The sequence below is a fragment of the Pristiophorus japonicus genome, unplaced genomic scaffold (genome assembly GCF_044704955.1).
Source record: "Pristiophorus japonicus isolate sPriJap1 unplaced genomic scaffold, sPriJap1.hap1 HAP1_SCAFFOLD_1039, whole genome shotgun sequence".
NCBI lineage: Eukaryota > Metazoa > Chordata > Chondrichthyes > Pristiophoridae > Pristiophorus > Pristiophorus japonicus.
Window position 1 is genome coordinate 37,987 of NW_027250690.1, and position 19,228 is coordinate 57,214.

Genomic DNA, 19,228 nt, shown 5'->3' on the forward strand with positions numbered 1-19,228 from the left:
ACAACTCTCTGCGTAAAGAAGCCCCCCGTCAAATCCCCTCTAAACCTTCCACCAACCACCTTAAAACTATGCCCCCTTGTAATAGACCCCTCCACCAATGCCTAGGCCCTTTAATACTTTAATACATTACGAACAACGATGGACAGGTAAAGACCCTTTGGTCTACCCAGCCTGTCCCACACAATTACAACACCTTGGGCAGGATTTTCGGCTTTGATGTTTCTGGGGTGATAATGGGGCGGTAAAGTTAGCGACAGGAATAGTTTGCGCCTCAGTGGGTAAGTTTGGGCAGCTGGGCCCTGAGTCAGAGGGGGCAGCGCTAAGGGAGGCGTTGTACACCTCTCTCGGGCGCTAGCATGGGAAACTCCCGAGCTAAAGAGCTGGGCCGGGAGTGCTCCCAGAGACGCCTGGGGGGGGGGGAGGGAAAAACCTAAAAAAAACCACAAAAACATTCCCAAAACATTGCCCACGTCACCACAACACAAATTAAAAGCAAAAACAAATCACACTTACCTCTTCGCCGACGGGATGATTGGACCGCCCTGATTTCCCAGGCGTTCATCGCGGGGCGCGCTTTCCGGGCAGATGGGTCGGGCAATTGTCAAAACTCGCGCCGGTGTCCCGACCAGGGGCCGTTGCATACACCGGCGCAACTCTTCCGCGCCGCGGCTAAACCCGACTCGAGGATCGCTGCGGGCGCTGGAGGCTGATCTCGCGGCCAGAACATCTCACCCCCGCCATTGCCGCTGCTCCCGGGCGAAAAACGGAGCGGAGAAGACCCAAAAATCCAGCCCACTTGTGTATCTGAGTATATACACTCCCCACCCCAAACCACGTGATCTCCTGGGAGAGGCGGGGAAAAAAAAGATTAAAAACCCCCAGGCCAATTTGGGGGGAAAAAAAATCTGGGAAATTCCTCTCTGACCCATCTATGCAATGGAAACTAGTCCAATTCATTACCCTGGCCCTGAATTCCCACCAATACTTCCCCTTCTGTGAGAGGTGAGCTCCACCCCAGCCAGAAACAGGTCCAGCTCTCGCTCGAAGGGATCCAGCAAATCAGTGTCCACCGCACGAGACGGCTGCCTGTTCCAGAGGACCAATGTTCTCTGGGACAAGAACCACCTCCTGACATTCAACCTTGATCGGGCCTCGTACAACTTAACACTGTGACCCCTGGTCCTCCCTAACCTATTTAATTGGAACAAACTGTGAACTGGAGCACAATCTCTTCCCTTCATCATCTTATAAACCTCCATCAGATCAGCCCCAGGTCCACGCTTCTCTAAAGTGTAGAGTCCCAATTCTTTTAGCCTATCGTGATAACACATGCTTGTTTTGAAGAAGCTTAGATCCCGTTTATGTCCAGGTGTAAATCCCTCAAACTCTGTGATACTGAGGCAGGCAGAAAGAAAGAAAGACTTGCATTTATATAACGCCTTTAACGACCACCGGACGTCCCAAAGCACTTTTGGAGTGTAGCCACTGTTGTAATGTGGGAAACGGGGCAGCCAATTTGCGCACAGCAAGCTCCCACAAACAGCAATGTGACAATGACCTGATAATCTGTTTTTGTTATGTTGATTGAGCGATAAATATTGGCCCAGGACACCGGGGAGAACTCCCCTGCTCTTCCTTGAAATAGTGCCATGGGATCTTTTAAGTCCGCCTGAGAGAGCAGATGGGGCCTCAGTTTAACGTCTCATCCGAAAGACGGCACCTCCGACAGCACAGTGCTCCCTCAGCATTGCACTGGGAGTGTCAGCCCAGATTTAAGTGCTCAAGTCCCTGAAGTGGGACTCAAACCCACAACCTTCTGACTCAGAGGCGAGAGTGCTGCCCACTGAGCCACGGCTGAAAAAAAAGACTTGCATTTATCGTCTTTCATGACCTCAGGACGTACCAAAAGTGTAGTCAGGTTTAAAGATCTTTCTTGGTTACTCATTGCACAATTTTATTACCCTTTAGGTGCAAAGTTTTATTGCAAGACTGGTTCCTTCCCGTCTAACATGGCCTATGTCACAACAAAATCAGAAGGCTGTGGGTTCAGCATATAATCTAGGGTGGCAGATCTGAGGGAGATACTAAATCAAGACTGCCTGTTCAGGTTGGTGTGGCGAGAGCAGAGAAGCTGCGGTTATTCTCCTTAGAGCAGAGAAGGCTATGAGGAGATTTAACAAGAGGTATTCATAGGATTTCACCGGATATACGGCACAGACACAGGCCATTCAGCCCTACCAGTCCATGCCGGCGTTTATGCTCCACTGAGCCTCCTCCCGTCTTTCCTCATCTAAATCTATCGGCATAACCCTCTATTCCCTTCTCCCTCATATGTTTGTCTAGCCTCCCCTTAAATGCATCGATACTATTCGCCTCAACCCCTCCCTGTGGCAGCGAGTTCCACATTCTCACCCCTCTCTGGGTAAAGAAGTTTCTCCTGAATTTCCTGTTGGATTTCTTGGTGACTATCTTATATTGATGTCCTCTAGTTTTGTTCTTCCCCACAAGTGGAAACATTCTCTCTGTACCCACTCTATCAAAACCTGTCATAATTTTAAAGACCCTTACTAGGTCACCTCTCAGCCTTCTCTTTTCAAGTGATATTATGAAGGGGTTCAAAATTATGAAGGGGTTTTGATGGAGTAAATGAGGAGAAACTTTCCAGTGGCAGAAGGGTCGGTAACCAGAGGACACAGAGTTAGAATAATTGGCAAAAAAAAGAGGTGAGATGAGAATGTTTTTACGCAGCGAGTTGTGATCGGGAACGCGCTGCCTGAAAGGGCGGTGGGAGCAGATTCAGTCGTAATTTTCAAAAGGGAGCTGGATAAATACAGGGCTATGGGAAAAGAGCTGGGGGACTGCGATTAAGTGGATAGCCCTTTCAGAGAGCCGGCACAGGCACGATGGACCGATTGGCCTCCTTCTGTGCTGTATTATGGCCCCAAGCTCTGGAACTCCCTACAACTCTCCGCCTCTCTACTCCTTTCAGACAATCTTTAAACCTACCTCTGTGACCAAGCTTTTGGTCACCTGCGTTGGCTAGGTGTCAAATTTATCTGATTTGTCTGATAACACCGCTGTGAAGCGCCTTGGGACGTTTTACTACATGGAAGGCGCTATATAAATAAAAGTTGTTGTTGTACGGTTCTATGATTCTCTGTACAAGACCGTTCAAAGGGCTGGGGAGTTGCTCACGTGTCTGAGCCAACATTCCTCCCTCAATTAAAATCAGATTATTTGCTTGTTTATCTCATTGCTGTGCACAACATAGCCGCCCCAATTTTTCTACATCATCATCATCATAGGCAGTCCCTCGTATCGAGGATGACTTGCTTCCACGCCAAAAAGGGGATGAGTTCACAGGTGTTTCAGTGAAGGACCTAATATCCCGGATCCTGAACTACATCCTGAAGGGTGGAAGATGCCTGTGGGTGGATTTTTTTAACGTGGGGTGACCGTTGCCCACCAGCCACCACACGGGGCTTGACAGAGCGAGGTCTTGGCCCAGTGGCAAGGGTTAACCAGGACGACTGGAGACCAGCTCTGCTGCACGGACCTAGTGCGCACACATATCGCACAGTGTGGGCTGGGCCCGTGCTGCCCCTGGGCCCTCACCTCTTCTGGGCCCCGAACATACGCCTCCCCTGGTCCCCGATCACATCCCTCTACGAACTCTTGCCGCTCCTTCGCCCCGACCTTGCCGCTGCTGCTGTACCTGCCCACACTGTAGTCAGCCGTCGCCCTCCTGCAGCAGCACGCGCTGTTCCCTGCAGTGGTATACCGTGCATTTTCTTACATAACGACAGTGACTACACTTGTGAAGAGACTTCGGATGTCCTGACTGTTTTTTTACCACTCTTGTCCCGGGGGGGGGGGGGGGGGGGGGGGAGGGCAGGGCAGGGGGGTCCATTGCTCTGTCCAATGGAAGCTTCCTGGAGCTGGCTGATCCCGGGGCAGAAGGATTATAAATAGCAGCAAAGTGGTGGCAGATTGACAATAATCGTGCACCCCAGGCAGGTTAGGCAGGAATGTTAATGCGTCTGAGTCATGCAGATTCTTTTTCAAACTACTTTCCATCAACCTTTTCTCCCTCTCCCTTCCTGAAGGCATTCACTCCCTGCTCAGGTGTCAGCCATGGCTCCGTGGGCAGCACCCTCGCCTCAGTCAGAAAGTTGTGGGTTCGAGTCCCACTCCAGGGACTTGAGCACAAAAATCCAGGCTGACACGCCCAGTGCAGTGCTCAGGGAGCACCGCACTGTCAGAGGTGCTGTCTTTTGGATGAGACGTTAAACTGGAGGCCCCGTCTGCTCTCTCAGGTGGACGTGAAAGATCCTACAGCCACTATTTGAAAGAGTAAGAGAGTTATCTCCGGTGTCCCAGGCCAATATTTATCCATCAATCAACATCACAAAAACAGTTTATCAGGTTAGTATCACATTGCTGTTTGTGGGAGCTTGCTGTGCGCAAATTGGCTGCCACGTTTCCCACATTGCAACAGTAACTACACTTCATTGGCTGCGAAGCACTTTGGGATGACCTGAGGATGTAAAAGGCGCTATAGAAATGTAGATCTTTTTCATTCCCCTGGTGGGAATCACCCTAGCGGCAATGTGTGAGACCTCAGAGTGAGCGCCAATCAACTGCGCCCATTCCTATCCTGTCCACCAGCCATTGAAAGCAAACATGCAGGTGCAGCAAGCAGTTAGGAAGGCAAATGGTATGTTGGCCTTCATTGCAAGAGGATTTGAGTACAGGAGCAAGGATGCCTTACTACAGTTATACAGGGCCTTGGTGAGACCGCACCTGGAGTATTGTGAGCAGTTTTGGTCTCCTTACCTAAGAAAGGATATACTTGCCATAGAGGGAGTGCAGCGAAGGTTTACCAGACTGATTCCTGGAATGGCAGGACTGTCATATGAGGAGAGATTGGGTCGACTGGGCCTATATCACTAGAGTTTAGAAGAATGAGAGGGGATCTCATTGAAACGTATAAAATTCTGACAAGGTTGGGCAAACTGGATGCGGGGAGGATGTTTCCCCGGGGCTGGGAAGTCTAGATCAAGGGGTCACAGTCTCAGAATATGGGGTAGGAAATTTAGGACCGAGATGAGGAGAAATGTTTTCACTCAGAGGGTGGTGAACCTGTGGAATTCTCTACCACAGAAGGCTGTGGAGGTCAAGTCACTGAATATATTTAAGAGGGAGATAGATAGATTTCTAGACACAAAAGGCATCAAGGGGTATGGGGAAAAAGCGGGAATGTGGTGTTGAGATAGAGGATCAGCCATGATCATATTGAATGGCGGTGCAGACTCGATGCTCCTATTTTCTAAGTTTCTATGTGCAACCATCCACATGCACAGACTGTCCAGCAGGAGTCAGCAGAGAACAATCAGTGGCAGCAACTATTAACACGGGGGAGATTGAGCACCAGCGACTCTTTAGTTCAGTGGTAGCATTATCGCCTCTGAGCCAGACAGTATAGGGTTCGAATCCTGCTCCAGGACAGTCCCGGTGAGCGTGGAGACTGTGGCGCTCCGGCCGAGAATTCCGGTTTGACAGCCATCCAGCGGGATATTCGCGTACGGTAGGTGTGGGTGATTCCCTCGCCATATGGGTTGTGGGAGCCTATAAAACCCCCTCCCCCGTGTAGGACTGGTGCACCAATCGTGTGGTCCCGTGCAGGCTGCTCACCAGCTCCTGCCGTTGAAACAGTTACCACGCACTTAAAGGGACGGCGCACAAAAAAAGAAATTGGCGGTCACATTGCGGCCAGTCAGACTGCCCGCCAGCCTGCGAATCCTCCCACTGTTCAAGCACGAGTGGGAGTGAGGATATGAGACACCACCTGCCCTCTCGGGTGAAATAAGAACATAACAAATCCAAATCGGAGCAGGAGTCGGCCATTAGGCCCCTCGAGCCCGCTCCGCCATTCAATGAGGTCATGGCTGATCTTCGACCTCAACTGCACTATCACTTGATTCCCTTAATATCCAAAAATCTCTGTATTGAATGGACTCAACGACTGAGCCTCCACAGCCCTCTGGGGCAAAGAATTCCAAAGATTCACCACCCTCTGAGTGAAGAAATTCCTCCTCATCTCAGTCCTAAATGGTCGACCCCTTATCCTGAGACTGTGACCCCTGGTTCCAGACTCCTCAGAAATACAGCCATGGGATCTTTTGATCTATTTGAGAGGGAAGGTGGGGCCTCCGTGGTTTAATCTCTCATCTGAAAGACGACACGCCCAACAATGCTGCCCCTCCGACAGTGCGGCGCTCCCTCAGTACTGCCCCTCCGACAGTGCGGCGCTCCCTCAGTACTGCCCCTCCGACAGTGCGGCGCTCCCTCAGCACCGCCCCTCCGACAGTGCGGCGCTCCCTCAGCACCGCCCCTCCGACAGTGCGGCGCTCCCTCAGCACTGCCCCTCCGACAGTGCGGCGCTCCCTCAGCACTGCCCCTCCGACAGTGCGGCGCTCCCTCAGCACTGCCCCTCCGACAGTGCGGCGCTCCCTCAGCACCGCCCCTCCGACAGTGCGGCGCTCCCTCAGCACTGCCCCTCCGACAGTGCGGCGCTCCCTCAGCACCGCCCCTCCGACAGTGCGGCGCTCCCTCAGCACTGCCCCTCCGACAGTGCGGCGCTCCCTCAGCACTGCCCCTCCGACAGTGCGGCGCTCCCTCAGTACTGCCCCTCCGACAGTGCGGCGCTCCCTCAGCACCGCCCCTCCGACAGTGCGGCGCTCCCTCAGCACTGCCACTCCGACAGTGCGGCACTGCCACTCCGACAGTGCGGCGCTCCCTCAGCACTGCACTGCAAGTGTCAGCCTAGATTATGGGCTCATGTCGCTGGAATGGGCTTTGATCCCATGACCTTTCTGACTCAGAGCCAAGCGTGCTACCCACTGAGCCATGCTAATACACTGTCCTCCCACTCTAGACCAATGTACCACTCCTCCAACAGCAACGGAGCTACTCAGTGTGTGTGTGTAAGAGGTCTGAAAAAAGATTATCAATGGGACCCAATTAGCAGGAACTGTTTCCACAGGGGAGGGGGAATCCTAACTGATTGCAGGAGAGAAGTGGGGGGTTTACAGTTCCAAGCTGAGTCACTTTATCACCCCAAACATACTCAGCAGACAGAGAGAGAGAATGCCCCCCTCCCACACACACACACACACACACACACACACAGTAACCTTACATCTCTACAGTGAGTCTGTTTCGAACATTTTTTTTTGAGATAAGGATTTCTTCATAACCGTTGAAATAACTGCAGGACGGTTCACGAGCAGGTTGTCTGGGGTTCCACGTTTCAGCTGAGACGGTAAGCCTCCTGCCCAGTCTGCCGACTCGAGTGGGCCGCGAGGATCCCACCGCATCATTGGGAGGGCAGGCAACCCTCCCGATGTCTCGGCCAACATTCGGCCCTCAACCCACACCGGCAAAAACGTAGAATCTGCCTAATGCCTTGGGGGGGGGGGGGGAGGGGGGCGGGGTGCATAAGTATTGGAGAAACAAAAGAATAAGACAGACTTGAACACCCAGTTTACATTCAGGAGATTATGGAGAAACTCAGGGGAATTTAGAGAATGAAAACTCAGTGCATTAATCCTGCTTGATACTAAAACAACTTGCATTTATATAGAAAGGACTTGCATTTATATAGCACCTTTCACGACCACCAGACATCTCAAAGCGCTTTACAGCCAAAGTACTTTTCTTGAAGTGTAGTCACTGTTGTAATGTGGGGAACGCGGCAGCCTATTTGCGCACAGCAAGCTCCCACAAACAGCAATGTGATAATGACCAGATAATCTGTTTTAGTGATGTTGATTGAGGGATAAATATTGGCCCCAGGACACCGGGGATAACTCCCCTGCTCTTCTTTGAAATACTGCCCTGGGATCTTTTACGTCCACCTGAGAGGGCAGACGGGGCCTCAGTTTAACGTATCATCCGAAAGACGGCACCTCCGACAGTGCGGCGCTCCCTCAGCACTGCACTGGGAGTGTCAGCCTAGATTTTTGTGCTCCAATCCCTGGAGTGGGACTTGAACCCACAACCTTCTGACTCAGAGGTGAGAGAGTGCGCTGCCCACTGAGCCAGAGGGTCGTGGGTTCAAGTCCCACTCCAGGGACTTGAGCCAGTAAACCGAGCAAATGTTTCAGTGCGGTACCGAGGGAGTGCGGATTCGCCTGGCGGTGACTGACCCCCTGTGTGAGACCTGCCGATGGCCCCACCTTCGCCACCATCCCCAGAAACAGTCAGCACCTTCAGGAGAGAAGGTTCGAGAGAAAAAGCTTTGATAAAAGGGTTAATCATCAAGGGGCAGAATTTTTCTTCTGCCGAATTTACAAGAATGTTGCCTGGACTGGAGAATGTTAGCTATGAGGAAAGATTGGATAGGCTGTGTCATGTATGTAACCACAATGTAACACCACTGTATTACTGTATACACTCAACCTAGATGCACACCTTGACCACAAGGGGTGAACTTGTGGGAGACACTTCTTACCTGATCACACAGGTATAAAAAGGGAGGTCCCACGCAGGGTCATCGTCTTTGGAGTCCTGTAAATAGAGAGAGCAGGTCACAGAGTGACCTTGTCCCCAGAATGTGCCTCGTGTGGTTTCATGCTGTAGAGTAAGGACTTTACATTGGCGACGAGAAACGGGAATTTACGGCCCACGAGAATGGCCACCGGTAGCACAGAGGAACGGTACTGTGTTGGGGAAGAATGGGACGATTTTGTCGAGAGGCTTCAGCAAAGCTTTGTTATGAAAGAATGGCTGGGGGATGCAGCAGCCGTCAAGCGATGGGCTCATCTTTTGACCAGCTGCGGACCAAAGACTTACGCGCTCATGAAGGACTTACTAGCACCCGAAAAGCCGGCGGACAAAACCTTTGAACTTACCAAATTGATCGGGGAGCACCTCAAACCGGTGAGTAGCATACATGTGGCCCGACACAGATTCTACACCCACCGACGTTGTGAAGGACAGAGCATACCGGACTTCGTAGCGGATCTCCGGCGCTTGGCCAGCCTCTGTAAGTTCACAGATGCCTGCAGGGGGTAGATGCGAAGGGACCTCTTTATCGAGGGCATCGGTCATGCGGGAATTTTCCGCAAATTAATTGAGACCAAGGATTTGACCTTGGAAGCGGCGGCGTTGATGGCTCAAACTTTCATGGTGGGGGAGGAAGAGACGAAAATAATATACGCGCACAATTCTGCCTATAACGCGGCAATGGATCAGGGAGTCAACATCATCAATGCGACTCAGAGCCCCGCAGGCAGACAGGGGCAGTCCGACATTCCCCAGGCAGCAATAGACCCCAGAGTAGGACTTCAACAGAGACAATGGCAGGCTGAACGGACATTCACGCCATCACAATGGACAATGCGGCCCAGGATGGGACCATTGACACCCACTAATAGGGTACTTAAGAGTAGTCAAAGGGACAGTCAGCGCGGAATGTCTGGCCATAGTTCCTTTGTTCCCAACAATGGAAACTTTAACTCATGCTGGAGGTGTGGGGGAAAACACTCAGCTAGATCTTGCAGATTTCAACAGTGTGTCTACAGGAACTGCAATCAAAGTGGTCATTTAGCTCGAATGTGCAGGAAGTCTGTAGTCAGACTAATATATGAGGTGGGTGGACCAGAAGAGGGTTCTTTGAGACTTTTGGGGCAAATCGATGGACGCCGAGGTTCAGCGGGTCCATGTGGCGAATATTCACAGTTCATACACCAGAACGCCACCAATGATGATGAGGGTTTTATTAAACGGTATCCCTGTACGCGTGGAGCTGGACACTGGGGCCAGCCAGTCACTCATGGGAGTTCAGCAATTTGAGAAGCTATGGCCACTTAAAGCCAGTAGACCCAAATTAGCACGTATCGAGACACAATTACGGACTTACACTAAAGAAATCATTCCGGTGCTCGGCAGTGCAATGTTGGCTGTCACACACAATGGGTTAGTGAATCGGCTGCCGCTCTGGATTGTCCCGGGCAATGGTCCCGCACTGTTGGGGAGGAGCTGGTTAGCCAAGATGAGCTGGAAATGGGGGGATGTTCACGCAATGTCATCTGTGGAACGATGTTCTTGCTCACAACTCCGACAACAATTCGATTCACTATTCCAACCTGGCATTGGGACTTTCAAAGGCACTAAGGTAGTGATACACATCACCCCGGACGCCAGGCCAGTGCACCACAAAGCCAGAGCGGTGCCGTATGTGATGCGGGAAAAGATCGAGAGCAAATTGGACCGGCTGTTGAGAGAGGGCATCATCTCGCCTGTTGAATTCAGCAATGTCATGGTATGTAACCACAATGTAACACCACTGTATTACTGTACACTCAACCTCAGGAGCTAAGAACACACATTTAGACTTCTTGAGTCGCAGGCCTACCCGGTCCAGTCGGCGTAGCACCTCCTCCAGTTGTGGAGGTGTTCCTCGGTGTCTCGACCCGTGATGAGGATGCCGTCCTGGAATACAATCGTTCCAGGAATGGATTTAAGCAGGCTTTCCATGTTTCATTGAAAAATTGCAGCCGCTGATCGAATACCAAACGGGCACCTGTTATAAACGAACTGTCCCTTGTGCGTGGTGATGGTGGTCAGTAGTTTAGATTCATCGGCCAGTTCCTGGATCATATAGGTTGAAGTGAGGTCCAACTTGATGAACCTATGATCCCAATAAGACTTTGGGGGGGGGGGGAAGGTGATGTCATGTATGTAACCACAATGTAACACCACTGTATTACTGTATACACTCAACCTAGATGCACACCTTGACCACAAGGAGTGAACTTGTGGGAGACACTCCTCACCTGATCACACAGGTATAAAAAGGGTGGTCCCACGCAGGGTCATCATCTTTGGAGTCCTGTAAATAAAGAGAGGAGGTCAGAGAGTGACCTTGTCCCCAGAATGTGCCTCGTGTGGTTTCATGCTGTAGAGTAAGGTCTTTACAGGCTGGGTCTATTTTCTTTGGAACAGAGGGAACTGAGGGGACACCTGATTGAGGTGTAAAATATTATGCGGGCCCTGGATAGAGTGGATATGAAGGCCCTATTTCCCTTAGCAGAGGAGTCAACAACCAGGAGGCATTGATTTAAAGTCATTGGTAGGAGGTTTAGAGGGGATTTGAGGGGAAATTTCTTCACCCAGAGGGCAGTGGGGGTCTGGGGTGTAACTCACGGCCTGAAAGGGTGGTAGAGGCAGAAACCGTCACCACATTTAAAAAGTACTTGAAGTGCCGTAACCTACAGGGCTATGGACCGAGAGCTGGAATGTGGGATTATGCTGGATAGCTCTTTGTCGGCCGGTGCAGACACGATGGGCCGAAATGGCCTCCTTCCATGCTGTAAATTTCTAAGATTCTATTCTATGAATCGTTTGTGAAAACATGGAAAAGAGAAGAGGCTGATCCAGTTGGAACTGGATCAACACTTGATACACCTGTACTGCCGATCTTTGTCTTGCTTTTGCACATGACTGGATGGCAGTGAATAGACAATTTCCAGTTGGGAATCATGCCAAGACTATCTCACTATACGTTGGGCCTCACACGTCCTGGAGACAATGGAGAGGTGGGACCCTTGGCCGACAAGGAAACATCTCAAAAACCACAAGCCACACCCTCTCCTAAATTGTTGGCCGACGGAAATTGGTTAATTCAGCTTCTGAAAACTGTTCATGTTTAGTTCATACGATAGCAGGAAAAAATATGGTTGGTATCATTGGAGAAAGAGAGATTTCACTCAGCAATAGCTGGTGTTTTGCGACCAACCAGCCTTTGCTATTCATACTAGAATGTTCTTCTAGATTAGAAATATTATGTTCGGCAAAGAGAAGTCTCGAGACAAGTGGTTTATGCCTGTACAGCAAGGCCACGGTGCTTTTCAGTATGTTGTTGGTGTAGACTTGCGTCTCTGGACTATGCAGTAGCCCAGAGACTACAACAACAACTTGTATTTTTATAGCGCCTTTAATGTAGTGAAACGTCCCATGGTGCTTCACAGAAGTGTTATGAAACTTAAAAATTCTCGCCGAGCCGCATAAGTAGAAATTAGTGCAGGTGGGTAGGTTTTAAGGAGTGTCTTAAAGGAGGAAAGAGAGGTAGAGAGGTAGAGAGGTGGAGAGGTTTAGGGAAGGGGTTCCAGAGCTTGGGGCCCAGGCAACAGAAGGCACAGCCACCGATGGTTAAGCGATTATAATCAGGAATGCTCAAGAGGGCGATACCACCTCCTAGAACAAGGTGCTGGCTCTTAGCTAGAGCAATTCCACTCTCTCTCTACAGCCCTAAATCTGCCTCCAGTAGTTCTCCTTAAAAGGAGCAATGATTTCTGTCTCAATACAGTCCGTGCTCCATAAACCCTCTATGGAAAGACAGTTCTCCTAAACTCCGCACTCCCAATTTTAAATTGATGACACTTCATCACTGACTCCCCAACCAGAGGAAATATTCCTGCTCTATTCTCTCTATCACAAACCCTTCATAATTAACAAAGCCCCTCTATTAAATCTCCCCTTAGACATATCTACTTCTGTGGAAATAATCTCGGTATCTCAAATCTCTCCTCGTAACTATAGTTTCCCATCCCTGGATTTATCCTTTCTCTCTCACACTCTCTCTATCACCATGTCGGTACTCTAGACATTATTTCTCCTTCTCTCTGTCTCCATTACCCTATGGGAAGGGTATTCTACAGTCTTTCTCTCCTCTCCTCTCTCCTTATCTCTCTCCCTTTCCCTCTTCCCCTCTTTCTCTATTCTTTTCCTCTCTCTTTCTTTCCGTTCCCCTCTTTCTTCCTTTCTCTCCCTTCCCCTCTTTCTTCCTTTCTCTCCCTTCCCCTCTCTTCTTCTCTCTCTCCCTTCCCCTCTTTCCCTTTCACTCTCTCCCTCTCTCGCTCCCTTTCCTCTCTCTTTCCCTCTCTCCCTCTCTCCTTCCCCTCTTTCCCTTTCACTCTCTCTTTCCCTCTCTCCCTGCCCCTCTCTCCTTCTCTCCCTTTCCCCGCTTTCCCTTTCACTCTCTCTCCCTTTCCTCTCTCTTTCCCTCTCTCCCTGCCCCTCTCTCTCTCTCTTTCCCTGCCCCTCTCTCTCCCTTTCTCCCTTTCCCCTCTCTTTCTCTCTCTCCCTTTCCCCTCTCTCTTTCCCTCTCTCTCTACCTTTCCCTCTCTCCCTTTCCTTCTCCTTCCCTTTCTCCCTTTCCCCTCTCTCTCTGAGGAAACACTCACACAGTGACACGGGGACTCCGGGCATGAGCCCGATTTCTAGCCCAGCCCACTGCTCCCCCAACACCCCAACAAGCGGGGGGAGGGGAAGGGGGTCACCATGGTGCACCTCTTCTTGCACAGTCTGATTCTGGCTGCTTGCCATGTGGTACGGCACGGAGCTGGAATATATGGTTAATAGAAGACCGTGCCTGAGGGGAAAGCTGTTCTCTGCTTGATGCTGCGTCACAGCTACACAACAAACAAAAACCACAAGCCATGCAGCACGGGCTGCCTAGCAACAACAACTTGCATTTATACCCTACGTAAACTTGAGGTCATCCAAAACTCAGCCGCCCGTGTCCTAACTCGCACCAAGTCCCACTCACCCATCACCCCCTGTGCTCGCTGACCTACATTGGCTCCCGGTTAAGCAACACCTCGATTTCAAAATTCTCATCTCCGTTTACAAATCCCTCCATGGCCCTCACCCCTCCCTATCTCTGTAATCTCCTCCAGCCGCACAACCTCCCCCGAGATGTCTGCGCTCCTCTAATTCTGCCCTCTTGAGCATCCCTGATTATAACTGCTCCACCATCGGTGGCCGTGCCTTCTGTTGCCTGGGTTCCAAGCTCTGGAACTCCCTCCCTAAACCTCTCTACCTCTCTCTCCTCCTTTAATACATCCTTAAAACTGACCTTTTTGACCAACTGCCCTAATATCTCCTTATGTGGCTCGGTGTCAGATTTTTTTCGGATAATTGCTCCTGTGAAGCACTTTGGGATGTATTACTACGTTATAGGCGCTATATAAATGCAAGTTGTTATTCGGGATCCAGGAACACATAGGTGTGTGATCGTTGGGTTTCTGCGTGGTCATGGGGAGGCCTAGTTCAGTACTTCCGATACAACGGGAATGCATTGGTTCAAAACACAAGGGCCAAGATATTTGTCCCGGGCACCAATCAGACGGATTATCAGGCGCTGTGGGTAACGGGCGGCTGATCTGATACCACCCGAACCGCGCCGCCGCCCAAGGTCAATATCCCGGCCAACATTTCCAAAAAGGAATCGATGAGGTGGTTTGAGCAGAAATATGATGGCATCCTCCTGCCCACAAAATAATCTGAAGAGCAAAAAGAAAAAGAAAGCCTTACATTTATATAGCGCCTTTCACGACCACCGGGCGTCTCAAAGCGCTTTACAGCCAATGAAGCACTTTTTGGAGTGTAATCACTGTTGTAATGTGGGAAACGCGGCAAGCTCCCACAAACAGAATTGTGATAATGACCCAGATCATCTGGTTTTTTTTGTTAATTGAGGGATAAATATTGGCCTCAGGACATCTGGGAGAACTCCCCTGCTCTTCTTCAAAATAATGGCCATGGGATCTTTTACATCCACTTGAGAGAGCAGACGGGGCCTCGGTTTAATGTCTCATCCAAAAGTCGGCTCCTCCGACAGTGCAGCGCTCCCTCTGTACTGCCCCTCCGACAGTGCGGCGCTCCCTCAGTACTGCCCCTCCGACAGTGCGGCACTCCCTCATTACCGCCCCTCCGACAGTGTGACACTCCCTCAGTACTGCCCCTCCGACAGTGCAGCGCTCCCTCGGCACTGCCCCTCTGACAGTGCAGCGCTCCCTCAGCACTGCCCCTCCGACAGTGCAGCGCTCCCTCAGCACTGCCCCTCCGACAGTGCAGCGCTCCCTCGGCACTGCCCCTCCGACAGTGCAGCGCTCCCTCAGCAGTGCCCCTCCGACAGTGCAGCGCTCCCTCAGCACTGCCCCTCCGACAGTGCAGCGCTCCCTCGGCACTGCCCCTCCGACAGTGCAGCGCTCCCTCGGCACTGCCCCTCCGACAGTGCAGCGCTCTCTCAGCACTGCACTGGGAGTGTCAGCCTGGATTTTTTTGTGCTCAAGTCCCTGGAGTGGGACTCGAACCCACAACCTTCTGACTCAGAGGCGAGAGGGTGCTGCCCACTGAGCCACAGGCTGATGAGATGCAAATTGAAACAGCGTAAAAAAAGGATAACGGTTACCGTGGGGACGAAACGTGGGAGAGAACGATCCAATCAGCTGCAATCCCTCTTGCCCCATTAATAAATATCTCCTTCAACAGACATGGGTACAAACCTCAAGCCGTACAGTCACACCCCACTGACAACAGGCAAGAGCTCCGACTACAAGCACATTCCCGCAGCCTTACCTTCTGTGCTGGCTTGCTCCCTGATAAAAGATTTGCTAAAAGTAGGTTACTGATCGCCCGGTCCCGAGCATGTTCTGCATGTGGATCAGCTCTTTCGTTCAACTAAATTCACAGCCTCCACAATGGGACCGAAGGAGACAGGAACCACAATCAGGGTGAATTCAGTCTCCTGTCTGCGTTTAGCTCTGTACAGGTGATATAACAACAACTTGCATTTATATAGCACCTTTAACGCAGTTGTGATATATTCTTCACGACATCTTGTCATCTGACCCTTTTATTATTATACATCAGGTGTGGCACTACCACAGTAGTCCATTAGGTCGAGCACTATATTACAGTAGTGAAACATCCCAAGGTGCTTCACAGCAGCATTATGAGATTTTAAAAATTTGACACTGAGCCACATAAGTAGAAATTAGCGTAGGTGACCAAAAGCTTGGTCAAAGAGCTAAGTTTTAAGGAGCGTCTTGAAGGAGGAAAGAGAGGCGGAGAGGTTTAGGGAGAGCGTTCCAGAGCTTGGGGCGCAGTCTACAGAAAGCAGGCCACCGATGGTTGAGGGATTATAATCAGGGATGCTCAAGAGGGCAGAATTTGAGGAGTGCAGACATCTCGAAAGGGTGAGGGGGGGGCGTTGTGGGGCTGGAAGAGATTACAGAGATAGGGAGGGGACGAGGCCATGGAGGGGTTTGAAAATAAGGATGAGAATTTTCAAAATCGAGACGTTGCTTAACCGGGAGCCAATGCAGGTCAGTGAGCACAGGGGGTGATGGGTGAGAGGGATTTGCTGCGAGTTAGGACATGGGTCGCCGAGTTTTGGCAAAATGTGGGAGGCCAAATATAACATAAAAAACAGAGAGTTTGTCTTACAAGGGGTGTCGAAAGAACATAAGAAATAGGAGCAGGAGTCGGCCATTTGGCCCCTCGAGCCTGCTCCACCATTCAATAAGATCGTGGCTGATCTGATCTTGGCCTCAGCTCCACTTCCCCGCCCGCTCCCCATAACCCTTGACTCCCTTATCGTTCAAAAATCTGTCTATCTCCACCTTAAATATATTCAATGACCCAGCCTCCACAGCTCTCTGGGGCAGAGAATTCCACAGATTCGCGACTCTCAGAGAGAAGAAATTCCTCCTCATCTCCGTTTTAAATGGGCGACCCCTTATTCTGAAACTATGCCCCCTAGTTCTAGATTCCCCCACGAGGGGAAACATCCTCTCTGTATCTACCCTGTCCAGCCCCCTCAGAATCTTATACTTTTCAATAAGATCACCTCTCAGTCTTCTAAACTCCAATAAGTATAGGCTCAACCTTTCCTCATAAGACAACCCCTTCATCTCAGGAATCAACCGAGTGAACCTTCTCTGAACTGCCTCCAATGCTGGGATAATACTGGAGGATGGACAAGAACACACTCTGTCTCTGTCGCGCTCTCTCCCACACACACTCTTTCTCTCTATCCCCGCCTCTCCTTGTCTCTCTCCCTCAGACGGTTTAGGGAGGGTTATCTGAGTGGATGGGCCACTTCTTAACTTGTTCAAAACTCTTCAGTCCATCGAGTTGTCCTCATTACTGGTTCCTTGTCCCCCCCACCTCAGTTCTGAATCTTGTGTACTGAGGGAGCACCGCGCTGTCGGAGGGGCAGTACTGAGGGAGCATCGCGCTGTCGGAGGGGCAATACTGAGGGAGCGCCGCACTGTCGAAGGGGCGGTGCTGAGGGAGTGCCGCACTGTCGGAGGGATGGTACTGAGGGAGTGCCGTGCTGTCGGAGGGATGGTACTGAGGGAGTGCCGTGCTGTCGGAGGTGCCGACTTTCAGATGAGACGTTAAACCGAGGCCCCGTCTGCTCTCTCACGTCGATGTAAAAGATCCCATGGCACTATTTTGAAGAAGAGCAGGGGAGTTCTCCCCGGTGTCCTGGCCAATATCTATCCCTCAATCAACAGAACAAAAACAGATGATTTGGTCATTATCACATTGCTGTGTGTGGGAGCTTGCTGTGCGCAAGTTGACTGCCGCGTTTCCCACATTACAACAGTTACTACACTCCAAAAGTACGTTATTGGCTGTAAAGACGTCTGGTGGCCGTGAAAGGTGCTATATAAATCCAAGTCTTTCTTTCACCATCCTCCTCAAATCCCCTCCAAACCTCCTACCTCTATGCCCCCTGGTTATTGACCCCTCTGCTAAGGGAAATAGGTCCTTCCTATCCACTCTATCTAGACCCTTCATAATTTTATACCCCTCAATAAGGTCTCCCCTCCGCCTCCCCTGTTCCAAAGAAAACAACCCCAGCCTATCCAATCTTTGTACTGGACAAAGCCAAGGTTCTCTCACGCCAGGTACCATTCTGGACATACCCCAGTATTTAAAGGGCTCTGCAAGTTTAGGTGCATGGTAAATCTGAACTCCTGCAGAAAGCGGGCAGTTGCATTAGCAGTTTATTTCCGGCGTTTGGTGGTGGGTGTGTGTATACAAATCTGGTGACTGAAATTGAAAGTAAAAGTCCAAAAGAAACCACCTCCATTTCGGTGCGGGTTTGCTTTAAGGATGAGCCGGGGTTCGAGTGCCGGTTTCGACCGTCACATCACCATCTTCTCGCCCGAGGGGAGACTTTACCAAGTCGGTCAGTAATTTACCTTGTCTTTCCCCGCCGCACCAACTTTGAGCCAAAGTTCCTGGTTCCTGCTGCTGTTCCAATTACTTTGTTGTTGCAAAGTAGCATTGTTCTATGATTGACGGCCCGCTTGCCCAATGGCAGAAGAGCATCGCCTGTCAATCACATATCATCCTCCAATCGGTGCAAGTGAGGGGCGGGACCCCTTTTGATTGACGTGTACTAACTTTTTATGTAATAAGTTGATTATTTAGCTTTTATAAAAAAAGATTAACTTGTTGCCAGAGTACTTTTGCTACAAAAGATACATCAAATCATTGCAATTAATGCAATTAGGTTAAGATATTAAAAATAAAACATTTTCAAAAGATCTTGTACCCAGATTGTTTGAGCAGTTACATAAGAAATAGGAGCAGGAGTCGGCCATTTGGCCCCTCGAGCCTGCTGCACCATTCAATAAGATCGTGGCTGATCTGACCTTGGCCTCAGTGCCACTTCTCTGCCCACTCCCATAACCCTTGACCCCCTTATCGCTCAAAAATCTGTCTATCTCCGCCTTAACTATATTCAATGACCCAGCCAATTACAGAGCCAAATTATTCTTGAGCGTATTGCAGAAGTTTACTGCGAGTGGAAATTCCCATATTCCAGCAGGATTAGGAAGTTGCAGGAGACGCATAGCTCAATCATTAATCCCTGGGGATTGACCAAAAAATGGGGACTTTTTTATTCACGGGATTGTGGGCGTCGCTGGCAACGCTGGCATTTATTGCCCATCCCTAATTGCCCCTTGAGAAGGTGGTGGTGAGCCGCCTTCTTGAACCGCTGCAGTCCGTGTGGTGAAGGTGCTCCCACAGGGCTGTTAGGGAGGGAGTTCCAGGATTGTGACCCAGCGACGGTGAAGGAACGGCCGATATATTTCCAAGTCAGGATGGGCATGTCTTTGCTGCATCTGAATCCGGTGCCAAGTGGTTTTACTCTTACTGTTTTTCCTGGCAATTTGATACAACTGAGTGTCTCGCTGGGCCATTTCAGAGGGCACATTGCTGTGGGTCTGGAGTCACATATAGAAACATAGAAAATAGGAGCAGCAGTAGGCCATTCGGCCCCTCGAGTCTGCACCGTCATTCAATATGATCATGACTGATCCTCTAGCTCAACACCATATTCCCGCTTTTTCCC

The 19,228-nt window shown here is 50.5% G+C and overlaps 1 protein-coding gene across 3 annotated transcripts in view; it reads left to right on the forward strand.

Annotated features, from left to right (window-relative positions):
- The window catches only part of LOC139241318 (proteasome subunit alpha type-6-like), a 72,802-nt gene that overhangs the window by 26,835 nt on the left and 26,739 nt on the right, over nucleotides 1-19,228 (forward strand). Inside the window, exon 1 of one of the 3 annotated variants that reach the window (XM_070869948.1) lies at nucleotides 5,526-5,587. The exons of 1 other annotated variant lie outside the window; for it this stretch is intronic. Coding sequence is in view for 1 of the 2 variants with exons in the window: in XM_070869947.1 (XP_070726048.1) it covers nucleotides 17,980-18,055 (76 nt within the window). In the remaining variant the exon portion in view is untranslated. Of the gene's footprint in view, nucleotides 1-5,525; nucleotides 5,588-17,953; nucleotides 18,056-19,228 lie in introns of those variants that run through there. One more of the 3 variants, XM_070869947.1, reaches the window with a different exon arrangement.